Source organism: Alexandromys fortis, unplaced genomic scaffold, assembly GCF_014885135.2.
Source record: "Alexandromys fortis isolate MF-2015 unplaced genomic scaffold, M_Fortis_MF-2015_v1.1 scaffold_150, whole genome shotgun sequence".
NCBI lineage: Eukaryota > Metazoa > Chordata > Mammalia > Rodentia > Cricetidae > Alexandromys > Alexandromys fortis.
The window spans coordinates 513,814-530,163 of NW_026068027.1; the positions used below are offsets into that span (position 1 = coordinate 513,814).

General features: G+C 49.3%; 1 protein-coding gene across 3 annotated transcripts in view; it reads right to left on the reverse strand.

Moving 5' to 3' along the window:
• Window positions 1–16,350, reverse strand: part of Vwf (von Willebrand factor) — a 148,847-nt gene that overhangs the window by 75,689 nt on the left and 56,808 nt on the right. For all 3 annotated transcript variants that reach the window (XM_050164059.1, XM_050164058.1, XM_050164057.1), the window contains exons 14-18: window positions 14,237–14,432; window positions 13,394–13,609; window positions 9,508–9,748; window positions 3,239–3,333; window positions 2,014–2,174 (exon numbers count right to left, since the gene is read on the reverse strand). In XM_050164059.1, the coding sequence (XP_050020016.1) occupies window positions 2,014–2,174; window positions 3,239–3,333; window positions 9,508–9,748; window positions 13,394–13,609; window positions 14,237–14,432 (909 nt within the window). The remainder of the gene's footprint in view (window positions 1–2,013; window positions 2,175–3,238; window positions 3,334–9,507; window positions 9,749–13,393; window positions 13,610–14,236; window positions 14,433–16,350) is intronic.

A 16,350-nucleotide genomic window follows, 5' to 3' on the forward strand; every position in this document is an offset into this window, starting at 1 on the left:
TTGTTAATGGATAATCATTGATAATAGTCAAGCTTGTAGTCATGTTAGTTAGATTTTCTAGATATATAAAGATATATTTCAGATAGGCATTCTTCATATCTCTCAAGGGCTGCAGAATATAGCATTAAAATATTTTAATAACTTAGGACTTTTCATGACAATGAGACATGTCTGCTCCTGGCAGCACCAGCTACTTCGAGAGGAAGATGGGCATCGAAGGGGATCCTTATGGAGTTGGATAATCATTTGGGCAAGAAACTGCTCTTGCCTGGACTGTTGCATAAACTGAACACAGAGAACCCTCAGAGAGAGGACTGCTGAACTTGCCTAAAGGTGAGATGGTCTTTCGGGGTTCCTGATTCATGAAAGAGTCTGTGAGACATTCTGCAGGATACAGAAGAAAGTGACTGAACTGTCTTTGGAATTTCCTGCTTTGTGGAGGTGTCTGCTGGATACTATGGACCTGTAGGCCAAAGATGGATGACCCAACGGTACAAGAGAACTTTGGGTGACTGTCCAGACAGCGTGATGTTTCTGTCAATTCTAGAGCTTTGGACTTCTTGTTTGCTTAGGTAATATTATATCCTTCTGGAGTCTTTGATGGAGTTGAAGAATAGTTAGTTATAGTTATAGTTTTCCTTAGTTATGGTAAAGATTATTGTAATTTTTTACTTGATAACTGTTTTGTTATATGTAATTTTGCTATGTTAAAGTTAAAGCCTTTCCTTTTTGTTTAAACAGAAAAAGGGGAAATGATGTGGGAGTGATTTCTTATTAATAAAGAAACTGCCTAGGCCCCTTGATAGGCCAACCCTTAGGTGGGTGGAGTAAACAGAACAGAATGCCGGGAGAAAGAAGCTGAGTCAAGGAGTCGCCATGATTCTCCCACTCCAGACAGAAGCAGGCTAAGATCCTCCTTGGTAAGCCACCTCGTGGGCTACACGGAATATTAGAAATGGGTTAGAACAATATGTAAGAGCTAGCCAATAAGAGGCTGGAACTAATGGGTCAGGCAGTGTTTAAAAGAATACAGTTTCTGTGTAATTATTTCGGGGCATAAGCTAGAGCTAGCTGGCTGCCAGGAGCTGGGGCGGCAGGGAAGTGGCCCGCAGCTCCTCACTACACGGGGTCACAAACAATTTACAGCCCCAGAACCAAAATCATGGGATACACAAAGATGGCCAGGACATCACAAGTCGTTTTATGGAGCCAGATAACAAAGAGTGAGTGTAGGGAAGCCGCAGTTTGCTTGAGATAAGGCAGGGTTGTGGTGTTATTGTCAACTTGAAACAATCTCAAGTCACCTAGGAAGAGGGGACAATCAGACTGACATGTGAGAGTATCTGTAAGGCATCATCTTGATTGATAACTAATGCAGGAGGGCCCAGTCCCCTCTAGGTGATACCATCATAGGCAGGAGGGTCTGAGTTACATGCAAAATTTAGCTAAGCCTGAGCCAAATAGAGAGGGGGCAGTGAGCACAGGTTTCTGCTTGAGTTCCTGCCCTGACTCCCCTCTGACCTTAAAGCATAGGTGAACTAAATAAACCCTTTCCTCCCAAGGTTGCTTTTGGTCATGGTGTTTATCACAGCAACAGAAAGTCACCTAGAATAGACATCAACACCTTCTCTGAAAAGAGAAAGTTATGGACAAGTATATGTAAATCATACACAACGATGTGTGTGTCCTTCCACCCTGGCAGTGTGGATGGAATGTTACCCTTGGGGAAATTCTAACAGAAATGCCTGCTTAGACATGTAAGTATTTTCTATAAATAGTTTCCTTGCTTCCTAGGGCAGTTCTGTGAGCCAAGACCGGCTCTGTGGATGTCCAATCCCTTTAGAATCAACCCCAGACATTCTCCTCCCAAGTCCCTCCCTGGATTTGGTGGTTGAATCTACCCCTTGTCCCCGTCCTTGTTTCTTCCTCTCTCTAGCTCCACAGCCACCTTGATCACCTCTGCCTACAAGGGAATGGATGGGAAGGTGCTCCTTCACCCACGCAGCGGCTCACCATGCCTGGGGGACAGAGGCAGCCAGACACACAGCCCACGCTCATGCACTCCAGGTCGTAGTTCTGGCATGTCTTGGCACACTCCAGCCCTTGAGCCCGTGGGTTGTCGGCAGGACACACCAGCTTGACCATGGGTGGCCGACAGGACAGGCTCCTTTTGCCTGGAGAAAAGAAAAAGAGGTTGTGAGTAAAGTCATGGCAGGTCACCCTTCTGCACTGTCCTGCGTCTCGCAGGTGCCACGACTCATTCGGGAGACTCAGAGCAGCCCACTCTCCAAGACCAGACACTGCCCAGCCTACAGAGTGCCCTAGCCCTGAGTCAGGGTCTCCATGTGAGACCAGGGCTGCCACCTGAGCTATCTCAATGCCTTGGGCCAAACTGGTGGCAGTTCTAACGACCCTAGATGTCACCTGATGGCCTTTGTCTCACATCCCTCTTGACTCTGCTCTCCCAGTTTGCACTGAACCAAGATGCACTGTGGAAATTTCCAGACTCGGGCTTGAGAAGACACAGAAGAAGATACTAGGAGGGAGCTTGGTCGGACCCAATAGGAACACTTATGAAATAGTTACAGCTCATGGAGGGAAAGCCATCAGCCATGGGGACTCTTGAGAGGCTTTTGCTCCAAGGTCAGCCTCTCTGTAAAGATGGCGGCATCACAGTGTGCCATCACTGACACGCCTCTCCCTCCCTCCATGTTTCCCCCTGTACATTTGCCTCTGATCTAGAACTGAGACTCTCACCCCTCTCCCTTCCGTGTCTTGTCTTCAAACAGGACAGCAACCGTTCAGAGGCTCAAACTGGAAGCCACTGACCTGAACCCCTCTTCTTCCTTCAGATCCATCCAGCAAGATCCCAAGGAGGCGTCCTCATCAGCATGTCCACAGGAAACAAGCCCATGGAGAACAGTGGGTGCCATTCCTACCACACCCGTCACTAACCCCAGCTGCTCGCTGCACTCAGACAACCACAGGCACACAAATTTCAGGGATTCCCTCCCACACAGTCCAGTACTGCTTGCATCAATCACTTGAGTTTCCATGTGCAGAGGTATGTCTTAAAGTCACTCACACAAACGAAGGAGTCAAGGGGATGAGAGGCAGAGCCAGACCCCTGTTTGAATACTGCACACATCAGACAATACAGCCAGCTCTCTCCGCACACCCGTGGGAAGGAGTCTAGACAGAAGGAAAGAGAAAAGTCTTTCAGAGCTACAGTACTCACTCCGGTGAGAGAAGGGGCTGCTGAGGACCACGTCTGGCAACAGGCTTCCTGGGGCGCCGCTCGTGGTACAATGCATGAAGCCATCTTCACAGTAACTGCAGAGAAGACACCCCATCTTTTGCTAAAGTTTTCTACACCCACTGCCCCTTTCCTCACCACCCACCCACCCTGCTCACTCCGCTCCTCCCAGAGAGACTTCCCATCCATAACTCTGGGAAGTTTGACCTGCCAGTGTCACCAGTGACAGTCAGGACACCAAGCTCCCTTCAAGTCATTTTCCTATGTGATGTCCCTTTGAACATCACCATCCCTGGGCTACTCTATTCGCTTGGAGAATAAAACCTTCTCCATTGCATTTCCCCCACTTGGCCGGTTGCTCCTTCTCAGCTTCAGCTGTAGCTCATGCCTCCCCTTGGGCATCCCGAGCTTTCTCCTCCATTCTGCTGCCACTCACACCCAGCTCTCATTACAGAAATGGCAGTGACCCCCTCTGAGCCTCAGACCTGTCTGTACTAATGTCTTCGTTATAGCTCCCTTTGGTGTCTCAAAGAGACTGCAAGCCCAGTGTGTCTGTACCAGACCCCAGGCTTCTTCCAAGGCTGATCTGTGGACTGGTGTCGCCACCCATTCCATCTGACTGCCTCTCGGACTCTAGGCTTCCTCCCCCTGCCCCTCTACATCAGAGCCACCACAATCCAGGACTTTGCCTCTGACATTTTGCTTCAGTTCCTTTGTGCTTGTTACTTCTCCTGCCAGTAGATGAGTCGCCATCACCTCCTGCCTGAGCCTGCAAGTGTCTCCTAACTCATGGCCTTGCATCGATTCTCGCCTCTCTCCAGAATGCTCCTTTTGGAAGCCAAATATCTGTTCAAACCCCAACCATGATTGTGCCCCACCCTTGCCTGAAATCCCCCAGGAGCGTCTGTCCCTCCAACAGACTTTCCCGTAAAGGGCAGATCCATGAAATATGATTCCTGCCTTCCTCCCTCTTCTCCAGCTTAGTGACCATCTGTGAATCTGAAGGTGCATTGTTCTTTTTAAACCCAAGGGCTTATGTACACCATTTCCCCAGAATTGAGGTCACTCCTACCCAAGACACATAAGTAGACACACACCCACACACCACACACACATACCCGCACCGGCACGCACATATGAGCATCAAACATACACACATAAACACAAAAAAAAATTTTAAGTTTCTACACAGCAAAGAATTAACTGAGTGATCCCTACAGAGTGGGAGACAAGCTTTGCCAGATACACATTGACAGAGTATGTTAAAAAAAAAAACCCAAAACATTAAACAATAAATAACAAACAATCTAAAGAACAAATGGGCCAAGAACACACAAACAGATCTCAAAAGAAATACAAACATTCAGTTAATACATGAAAAAATGTTCAACCTCTTTAGCCACAAGGGAAATAGAAATCTAAGCTACACTGAGATCCTAGCTCACCCCAGTAAGCCTGGCAGTGATGATGAAGCCAGGCAGGTGCCTCATACCTGTAGTCCTGGCAGCTGGGAAGCTGAGGCAAGAAGGTTGCCATGAACTAGAGGCAAGCTGAGGCTACCAACTGAGCTCCAAGAAACCCTGTCCCCAAAAGGCCAAAAGAAAATAAACATAGTGAAGACTTGGAGAGAAGAGTCTCCCACACTGATCACGGGGTGCAAATTAGCACAGCCACTGTGGAAATAAGCACAGAGGAGTCTCAAGAAACTTAAAGCTACAACGACCAGGGGTACCACCCCTGCTCTGCATCTCTGAAGGACTCAGTCGACATCCAATAGAGATACCTACACAGTGCTTTTCAGAAGAGTCGAGCCATGGCATTGGCCCGGGTGCTGAACAGGTAAAGGAAGACACACACACACACAGTGAAGTATCATTCAGCCACGAAGAAGAATAAATTCAGATCGTGTGTGGGAGAGTGATGGAGGGGACTGTGCAAAGGGAAGCAGTCGCCAGCCCAGAAAGATGAGTGGAGCATGTCTGCTCTCATGTGTGGAACCTAAGAAGACAATGAAGCAGAAAGGGAGGACTGGGATGACAGGGGAGAAGGGAAGAGAAGGAAGAGAGAGACGTGTACGTGCAAAGTACAGCATATGACCATTTGGAAATGCCATAGCCAGGCTCAGGCCTTGGCACAATTAACACACACTAACGAAACGCTGTGTGAAACGACACAGCACGGCTCGGAAAGCTGATGACCTAAGTTAACGGACACCCTTTGGGAATGGATCAGGAGGCCTCACGGTAGGACGACAAGTCTCTGCAAGAGGTCACAGACTGAACTCGTCCAAACCAAATCCCAGTGGCAGTTTCTACAGAAACTGAGGCTAGAACTTACGCGGCACTTCAAAGCACCCTGAACAGCAAAACAATCTTGACAAAGAAGAGAGATGGAGGAGCCACAGTTTCTGATTGCAAACCTATTGCAAAGCAGCAGTAATTACAACAATATGGACTGGCAGATAGACAGGTATACAGACCAGCTAAGTAAACAGCTCGGAAGTCAGCCATCGCCTAGACGCTCAATTGAATTTCTACACCAGTGCCAAGACATGGAATGAAATATATGCGGTGCTGGGAAACCGGAGCTCCATCTGGGAAAGGGTGAAGCCGAACTCTAACCTTACACCATATCCAAAACGTGAGTGCCAAAGGGATCAAAGATCTGAACATCAGTAAAGTTTTAGAAGGGATCATCGGGGTAAATATTCATGACTTGGGATTTGGCACTGATTTCCTGGCTATAATGCAGAACCTTAAGGAATAAATTAAAAGAATAGATAAATTGATTATATTAAAACATTTTCTGCATCAAAAGGGGCTAACAACAGAATGGGGGAAAGTCAAGAATAGGAGGAAGTCTTTGCATTCGTATATCCAGAATATACAAAGATCTCCAATAACTCAATAACAAAATAAACAAACTACCCAGTTCAAAACTGGCTGAAAGATTCAAGTAGTTATACAAAAAAAAATCTATGAAACAACAGGGGGCACATGAAAAGATATTCAAGATTATTAATCATTAAAGAAATGCAAATCAAAAGCACAATGAGATGCCACATCATACCTAGTAAGATAGCTATTAGAAATGGGAACGCTTGGGAGATGTCTCGGTGGGTAAAGCACCCTGCTATATAAGCACAAGGACCTACATTTGAAAGTCCAGAACTCTTATAAAGTTCTGTAATTATGTGTGCCCATGGAGAGACTGCAGAAGATAGAAGAGTCCCAGGAGATCGCTGTCCAGCTACTTTGACATGGGCACAAGAGACTCAGTTTCAAATAAGAAGGAAGGACTGGCACACATGGTTGTCCTCTGACCTTCATACATGTACTGTAACAGATGTACCTGAACTCTCACACACACCAGGGAGGGAGGGATGGAGGGAGGGAGGGAGGAAGGGAGGGAGGGAGGGAGGGAGGGAGGGAGAGAGAGAGAGAGAGAGAGAGAGAGAGAGAGAGAGAGAGATTGTAAAGAAGAAGATGAGGAGGGGAGAGGAAGAAGAGGAAAGGGAAGGGGAGGAAGAGGTAGAGAAAGAGGAAGAAGAGGAGAAGAGAAATAAAAGGTGCCAGGGAGGTTATAGAGAAATAATTACTCTGGTCCAGTGCTGGTGGGAATTTCAGTGCTATGGACTCAGTGGAACAATAATCTGGTAGTTCTTTGATAAGGTAAACAGAATTACTATATGGTCCGGCAATTGCAGTCAGGGATATATACCACCCCCCAAATCTGAAAGCACACACTCAACTACTTAAACACCGATGTCCATGACGGCACTGTTCACAACAACAAGGAAGCATAAGCAGCCAAACGTCCACCAACAGATGAACGGATAAGCAAAAGGTAGCATGTATGCGATGCATACGCACAGAGGGATACCAGTCAGTCATTAAAAGAACGGGGTTTGTGTACATGCAGCAGCAAAAATGAGCCTTGAAAACATTAATGTAAGTGGGAAAAAAAAGCCAGATGCAAAGAAAAGCGTGCGTGTTGGATGCCTCCACTCATATGAGATATCTAAAGTGAATATCTAAAGTGAGCCGCAAATGAATGGGGTTGCATTCATAATGGAAAAGTCAAGCGGCTATTACTAGGCTGGGAAGCAATGCCGAGTTACTATTTAATGGGCACAGTTTCTTTCAGGAACACAAACGCTCTAGAGACAGGTGGGAGGAGTTGTACAGTGTGTGAACGTACTTCATGCCACTGGTACACCTAAGAGGCTCAAAGGGCAAGTGTCACGTCTTTTTAAAAATCTTTCCATTTCAAGAGTCTGCGTGTGTATGCGTGTTTTGCATGTATGTGGACACACATGTGCGTGTGCATACGTGTGTGCATGTGTGGAGGCCTCAGGTTGATGTGGGGAGTCATCCTTGATTGCTCTTTATCCATGGAGACAGTGTTGCTCAGTCGAGAGCTCTTCAACATGGCTGCTCTGTCTAGATGATTTGATCTGGAGATCCCTGTCTCTGACTTCTGAGCTGTCATTACAGGTCAGGCCTACTTAGCGTTTGCATGGGCTCTGGGGATCCCAACCCCAGTCCTTAGACTTGCACAGCAAGCTCTTCAGTTGTGGAGCCATCTTCCCAGCCCACCATTTTACATCTTTCTTAATAATAATGATAATAATAAGCAATTGCTGAGGGGTGACGCAAGCTCTACTTGCCCACTAGTGTTTTAAGGTCCCCGAGGGAAACATTTGAGAAGTGTTACCAAGCAATCCTCTGATGGAGCTAAGGCCAAAAGATCCGGCCAACAGCATGCACTGTGACATCTGCCTTCTGTGTCCCTGGGGTCCACATGCACAAAGTCAAGCAATTCCAGGTGGAAAACATTCCGAAGAAAATGAACTGCATGAGACAGGCCTTGCTCCCTGTACTGCCAGGGCAGAGCAGTGGGACAAGGAGACACAGCGCTTACCAGTGTAGGTGCTGAGCACCATCTGGAGATGACTTAAGTACACAGGAGGATGGACATGGGTCATGCGCAGGTGCTATGCTAGTCCAGGTGAAGGATTCTACGGCCTCACACTCAGGACTTGGTCCTCTCCTGCTCCTAATGCATGCCTCTTAGTGACTCCCTTTACTCTCAGGGCTAGAGAGATTCTCAGATTCCATCCCCCCCCAAGTTAGACGATGGGGTACAGTCATCCATCCACATTTACTCTCAGAAACTCAGTCCATGAGGACAGCATCTCCACTGCGCTTCCAGGGAGCACTCTTGATACCTCCCGTCACTGTCCTGAGCACCTGCAGGGCCATCTTCCACCCTCTGGCACCTTCTTGTCCAGGCATATCTCCAGAGGCTCTGGCTTCTGTTCTCCATTCCCCCGGGAAAGCTTGCTCCAGGGCCTCACAGTCTTCCTCTCAGCGTTGTCACCATCTCCCCACAGTCTCCAGAACCCGCTCCCTGAAGCTACGCTTTCTCTTCCTTGTTCTCTGTTCACATCTCCTTCCCAGGGCCCCAAGAATCGCTCCTCTCATGTAGTCTAGCAGTTCCTGACCCTGACCCCACCCCGACTCCAGAAGAGGTGGGAAGACCTGACAGATGCATCGCCTGTGGGTGGGATTAGTGCCCAGCTCCTGGGGAGCGGGTTAGTCTCAAGAGACCAGATGAGTTATTGGGAGAAAGAATGGATACAAAGTGAGGCCACTTCGTGTACCATACATGTCTCACACATGCCATGAGACCATCTCCAGATGCAGATACTCGGGCCTAGAGATTTCTCTCAGTCTCCAGAACCAGAATCCAAAAGAAACTTCTTATTCTATAAAAGATCCAATCTCTGGGATTTAGTTAAAGCTACTCAAAACACACTAACAGGCAAAACACTACGGACGTGAAGCCGCTTTGTCATAATCTTCTCATTCAAGTGCCTGTGTATATTATAAAGAGTCTGAGAGGAGGGGACGCGGGACACCTCTGTTTTCCTTTCTAGAGAAGGGAAAGTGAGGCCCAGCATAGAGAGAGGATAGTACAACTCAAGAACTCCCAAAGTTGGCATGGAGGTGCCACTGTTTACTTCTGGACCCTGAAGACTTGGGAGGACTCTCAGCTCCACTTTCACCTTGGTATGCAAGTCCGGACAAGCCACTTCCCTTTGAGGCCTCAGTTTCCCCATCCACTTGAAACAAAAAAAAAAAAAAAGATCTGAAGAACCATTTCCCTATTTAGTTCTACCACCAAGGAAGTCATCACCATCCTCCCAGGCATCCAGACTCGCTCCCTAGCTGGCTGGCTGCACTTACCACATGGTGTGGTGGTCAGAGAAGATGTCTGCAGGCTGGAAGAGCTCCCCGTCATAGTAACAGGGACACTGGGCCTTGGGCACACAGTCCCCTCTTTCATCCTGGTAGAGCCCTGGCGGGCAGAAGCAACCCTCAAGACAGACGTCACTGCATTCCTCATCCGGGTAGGAGAGGGAGCGGCAGGTCAGGTTGCAGGAATTGCCGCACTGCAGGTACACCTGACCCTGTGGGCAGCTCAGTGCTGGAGACAGGAGATGGAAGAAGGCATCAGATATGACATTGTACCTTGCAGCTGTGACCACTGCTGCAACTGTATGGTCATAACCACCCCTTCCTCACTCTGAGCAAAAGTGTATCTTCAGGTGCAAAAATGTACATCGAAATTATGGGTACACACATTTTCTCTCTTTACCCAGAGAGAGAGAGAGCAGACTTTCCTTGCCTGAGAATCCTCCAAATCTAGAACATTAAAGTCCTGGTGAAATGGGAGTGGTGGGCAGGAGCATCTCCCCAGAGAGAAGGACAGTAGTGGCTACGATTTCTGAGAACCTACTGTGTACTCTGCTCCTAACAAGGTTAGGTCCTATCACTCCTGGTGCCCTTACACATAGACGCCAGCAACACTTGAGCTAAGAGGCTTCAGGATCTGGCCTCTCTGGGAGCAGAGGTGAGATCTGAGCCCAATTCTCGGCCCTCCTAAAGCTCATGCTCTTACCCATCACACTTAAAGAAGGGAACAGTCCCTCTGCGGACATCCACGTTACAAGTCTGGACACTTACACCTACCCGCAGCAAAGTGGACAAGCCTCTGTCTGCTCACAGGCCTCACCCCTACCCCGATGCCGGGGCTTTTGAAGAGAAATGAGAAATACTATATGGCTATGTAGAAGAAAATGCTAAGGCAGCTAGAGGATGGATTCTGTACCCCATGTCCCCAGGTTCGAATCACAGCTCCACCTCTGAGTGCCGCCCTCCATGGAACGTGGCAACAGTATCTGTTGGGTCTCTGTGGGGGTAAGATGAGGCAACCTGTCACAGACGCTCACTGCTATTGTCATTTTGACATTGGAAGGGAGTCCCAGCCCAGATCAGCAGGCTCAAGATGGGAGTCATGTCCCAGAGAAAGATCTTAACCTCAGAAGACCCGACCTTCCATTCCTGCACTGCGGCCATCATGCACCTGTAGTCTAATGAACACACAGATGACAAAAGTCTTTATGGGATGGTAAGAAGGGAAGGGGGGTGATGCGGTGCCTTTTACCCTTGCCTGTGGGTTGCTGTCCAGGAAATGAGAGCTGTGCTCTGGGCAGAGTCTTCCCAAGAATAATAGAGCCTTCCTTCTCAGGGACAGTCCCTTTCTCCAGCAGATACCACAGACAGAACATCCCACAGAAGCTGTAAAAGGTATCCCCGGCCATGAACTTCTGAGGAGACCCTGAGCCTCTCCCTCCTACCATCACCTCAGCTCTGTATCTTAAGTTAGCTGGGAAGACAGATGATTCCCTAGTCACGTGAGTCACTGGCTTGCTTCCTTCTGGAGGAGTGGAGAGGCTGAATGTAGAGAAGGGAGGTAGGGTGACACTGGGGCAGGCTAGCCCACAAAGGCAGCAACTCCCTTCATTCCGCATCATGCGCAAGGGCACTTTCCATCCAGTGAAGAGCAGCGGGAGCCAAGGGCTCCCCTCTCCACCAGCAGAGCATCTCCCAGAGCTGCCATCTAGGCTCATCGAGTTTCTCCTTGAGCCTTCCTCCTTCAGAAAACCATGCACCCCTCAGTTAAGCAGAGATGTACGTCTATGCCAGGGCTGTGTGAGGCTCAGGGACACCGAGTCCATGCCCTCAGGGGTCCATGGTCTTGTCTTCCCAAGAGGAAACAGCCATTTTACAAGGACAAAACAATGTGCGTGCTGCCCCTGAGTCTCTTTGGGGCATTACACAAAAGCAGCCGCACGGCATGTCCTTGTTCCTTCCTTGTCCCCAGTGACATTCTTCTGAATGGAAGCAGTGATTTGGGAGCTCTGTCCATTTCTCAAAAAGGAAGAAAGAGGTTGGGGACCAGGAGACAGTAAATCTAGGCTTCTATAAGTGAGGGAAGTCAGAGACTGGAACCCAGGAGGCTGGCCCACTCTCTTTGGGCTCAGAAAAGCAAGCCAAGGCCATCTGTCACATAAACTCACAGGGGACAGGTCCCTCTTGTCCTTAGACATCTCCTTCCTGCCAGTCAGCCCCACAGCTCTCTGAGACTCAGGAGTCTGTCGACTGGAGTCGTTCCTATTTTCTTGGTTTTGGTTTTGGTTTTGTTTCATTTTTTCTAGACAGGGTTTCTCTATGTAACAATCGTGACTGTTCTGATACTCACTCTGTAGACCAGGCTGGCCTCAAACTCAGAGATCTACCTGCCTCCACCTCCTGAGTGTTGGGATTAAAAGCGTGCGCCACCACTGCCTGGCTAGTCACCCCTATTCTTAGCCGAGTCACTCGGCAACACAACCAGCTCATTGCCCACGCTTGCTTCTGTGGAGGTGAAGAACAACTGCCCCTAAGAGATGAAAGAATGTTCCCGAAGGCTGCTGGCCTTCAGAGAGAATGCCCTGCATTAACACAGCCTTCTGAAGCCACTGCCCTGCAGACAGCTGGTGCGGAATTCCTGATACTGGTGGGCAACAGAAGCATGTTCACAAACAGCGCACCACCGACTGGCTCCCCCGTTGCTAGACGGTAGACACAAAGAGGGGGACAGAGGTGAAGGGCTCGGGGTCGCAGAGCAGCTAGACCACAGGTGAAGTTCCAGAAAAGCTCGGGCTCCAACCTTTGGGTTCCCAGCATTCCCTCCATCCATTGCTAGAGGGAAGAGGAGGGCACAGCATGAGCCCCTTCACCCACCACCGTTCAACATATGTTCCTTTCTGTAAAAGACTGCTCAGACTAAACACAAGCTCGCAGGACAGCAATATTAACACATGTACTTCTCTTCAAATGCATAATGTCAATTTTGTTTTCACCACTGCCCCTAACTCCTGTTTCCCTGCTTCTGGTCAGAGTGGCCATGGCAGTCTCCAAACACACCTGCCTCACTCCGAAAGCCAGAGTTCTGCCTTTGTTCCTCTCCCAGACTGCCTGCCTCATATCCCCATTCTGCTAACTTTTCTCTGCCCCAAATGCACCTTTGTAGAACTTGGGTCAAGAACACCCTCCCCCGAGGGTGCTCCTCGGCTACCCCTCCCCTCCATCCCTTCACTTCATCCCTCCTCCAAGGGAGGTCTCAAAAAGCAAGCTTCGAGATCCTATCTCCCAATTATCTAAGACCAGACACTACCCAAATGTCCCCAGAGGAACGACAGCAAAGAGTCTTAGGGCCCAGGGGCCACAGGGCAGGAGCAGAGACCAGCTCTGATGGCAGGAATCTACCCCAGAGAGGACAGATGCATAGTCAGCTGGAACAATGACATTATTCAGCGCTGCATAACTTTATACAATGCCAAAGACGTGGGCCAAAACTCACTGGCGTCTTGACAGAAATGATAAACAAAAGATTCCTGCATTCCAAGCTCACTCCACGCACATATGGTCTTTTCTGACCCTACAAGGAACGAACACTAGGTGGCAGCAGTTACAGGCAATCTCAGCTAGGCACCGGCTCACGACGAAGTTTCATGGCTTTGGAGTAAAAGGATCATGCTGCTATGCAGGAACCCAACCAGGAGCAGAAGGCAGGAAAAGTGGCTGCAAATGAACTCTAGATCCAGGTTTGTCACTGGGACCTGTTTCCAACTGAAATAATTCAAAGAAAGGGTCTTTGAAAAGGACAGGTGGACACAGCCCCACGAGGTGCCAGGAGAGTTTGAGAGGGTTGCCGAAAGGAGGTAAAGTGCTTATGGGCACTCACCACAGAAGTCTGGCTCCCGCCACCCGATGTGAATGCCTTTTCCGGCGCACGCAGCAGCATAGTTGGCCACCGCACTACACAGGCAATCCCGGCCGTCAGCGCAGGAGCAAACATCATAACGGCAGTTCTGCAGGTAGGGCAGAGGGCTGACTGCGTGGTGGCAGGCCTCGAATTTGGAGGACGTCAGGAGCGCGCAAGCCTCCTCCGCAAACCTGGCTGTTGCGGAGAGAGAAAAGCCAGTGCGGGATAAGATGCGGGCCTGCCAAGGCCTCTGGGGTCGGTTACAAGGTATTCTCACATCCTTACTCCACCCCACCCCCACCCCCACCCAGGAGCAGAACCTTGCTGCCTTTTCTGTAGACAGTTACTGCAAAAGCAAGTCTCTCTGGCTCTGGTTTCTGGGTCCAATTCACTGCCCTGCGTTTGACTCAGTTACAGGTAAAAATGCATTCCCACACACCCGCTGCCCGGAGACAGGGGTCAGAGCAGCAGAAGCTCCGGAGAGCAGAGAGGTTGCGGGGCTATGCTTACACAGGGCCACCGCAATGCATATTACACAATAATTCCACTCTAGAGCCCGTTGCTGCCCTAAACTGAGACCTTCCCGGTCTAAATTATTGTGTCTAAGAAATGACACAATATTCTCTTCTTTTTTGGGATTCCATACATGGAGGGTGTTCAATAAACAGACTTTAAAAAGGAAATTAGGCAAATGTAGATATGGTCAAAACACCAGTGGTCAGAACAAGGGCTGGGCCACTGGTATCTCTGCCTCCCTCGCAGTATACTGTCCTATGGAATGCCCGGAGCAGGGGAGACCCCCGGGCTCTGGGGCTCACATACTCAAGCGTGGGTTCAGGCTGCACGGATCGCTGTGCTGTCTATGCAGGTCCGGACAGTCTCCTTGAAGCTTCCAGGAGTTTCCGAAGTCCACCACCAGGGGCTCCACGAGGCCCGCGGGCGTGAGGAAGTCGTCACCCTTGTTGCCATTGTAATTCCCACACAAGCCGCAGGTCTTCCCGGAGTAGACAGGGGACAGCTGCGGAAGTCAGAAGACAGACAGCTGTCCCCCAACCACAGCAGGGGTCTCGCTCAGCTAATGAGATCGTTTCCATTAAATTTCCCCACGGGAAAAATAAATGTCTACGACAGCTAAGCTCTGGGCTGCAAACAGGAGGGAAGCTGCAAACTACAGAGTCAGGGTACCAGCTCTGTCCTTGCTCTCCAGTCGCTGGGCAGAGAGCAGCCAGCCACGATCACTCTAAAAATTATATTCATTAATTAATATATTATAATCATTGTTTATTAAATAATTTATTTAGAAATGTATTGTTGATTTTACTCTTAATTAAGAGTATATTCATAATAATATGTTCTTATTACATATGTATGATATAGTCACTTTGGAAGGCACAGTGGAGGCCCAGAGAGAAAAAGGACACGCCTAAGACCCCAGAGAGAGTGGCAGAGCTGGGAAGAGCAAGCAGGTTGACTCCCTCAAATTCATGTGCTTCCTGTACCCATGCCCATCAGTGGACATGGCTAAGCACTACAAGATGACGTGTGAGCTGTCCCCTGAGCAGGTATTGTTCACAAATGGGCAAGGCAGATAGCAGAGTGCAATCCAAGCTCCATGGAGCTTGTGTCTGGTGTCCAGAAGCAATGCCTTTCTTCTAAGTCTCCTGCTGAGGACATTGAGGAGGAAGCAGGGGTCAGATTCCATCCCATCACTCACTCTCTGGTCAGATCTCAGGGGTGAGCCAGAGGTCTGAGCCCAAAATGCACATCCACGACCAAGTAGTGGCGTGGAGGCGGCCTTTCCCCGGACAGTGGGGCGCTGATGGTTTCTATGGGGCAGATTTGGAGAGGTGGTAGGAACCAGAGCCGAGAGTCCGCTGTAGCTGTGGGTTGTTAGTAAGACTCGGTGACTCTACTGATGTCCCAAAGTCTCACAAGTTAGGCCTGGACTCCAGCGGTCACCTCTGGGAGCCCCTTCCAGCTTCCAGCTGTGACTTATCACGGTGGTTCCAGACCCACAAGCCTGTGCACGTGAGAGAGGTAGGTAGAGTGGGGCCTCCTTACTTGTTTTACAAAGGCCAAGGGTCACACACACACTAGGCACCTAGGCCTTCCCAGACTTCCCTGTTTAAAACTAAACCACCTGGCCCTTCCTGCCCCTCCCTGCTTTATTTCTCTCCCCGGGCTTTATTCTAATAGGCAACATTTAGCCTTGTTTGTTTTATTTACTCTCCGTCTTCCTCATTAGAATTCAAACTAAACAAGGCAAGCATTTTACTGCCGTTTCTCTGTGGGCCTTCATCGTCTCTAATACAGTGGTGTCTGTCTTCTGTTCAGGCGGCAATAACAAAATGCCATAGACTAGGAGGGTTATAAACAACAGAAACGGTATCATCTGGAGGCCAGGAACGTAGGTCAAACCCTGGCAGATGCAGCAGCAGCAGGGTGCCTGTTCCTAGACACCGGCTTCTTGCAGCATGGCTCATGATGGAAGGGGCTGGCTGGCTCCCTGGAGCTCCTTATAAAGGCATTAATCACATTCTTAAGGGCCGGCCCTTAGTGAATTCATCCCCGGCCAAAAACCCCTACCTCCAAACACCATCACCTTGGAGGGTGAGGACGGCAACACAGGAAATTCACTGGGACACCCTAATATTTGTCAAATTGAATGAATGGGTTGGATGAATAAAAAGATAAATTGCCACAAAAAGAGGCTCCCTCCTGATACCAGATGAAACCCAGACTGTCAAGGCCACCTGAGCAAAGTGGCAGCAAGTGACACGCCTTCATCCCAGAGTCCCCCGTAGCCACTCTCACTCACTTGCCTTCCCTCAGCCGCTTCAAGCATGTTTTTCCTCTCTGTCCCCTTAGCCTGTCTCAGGGGACAGCATGGTCAGCGGTTGGAAGAGAGGGTGTACCCAGGAACACTGACCTTGGTC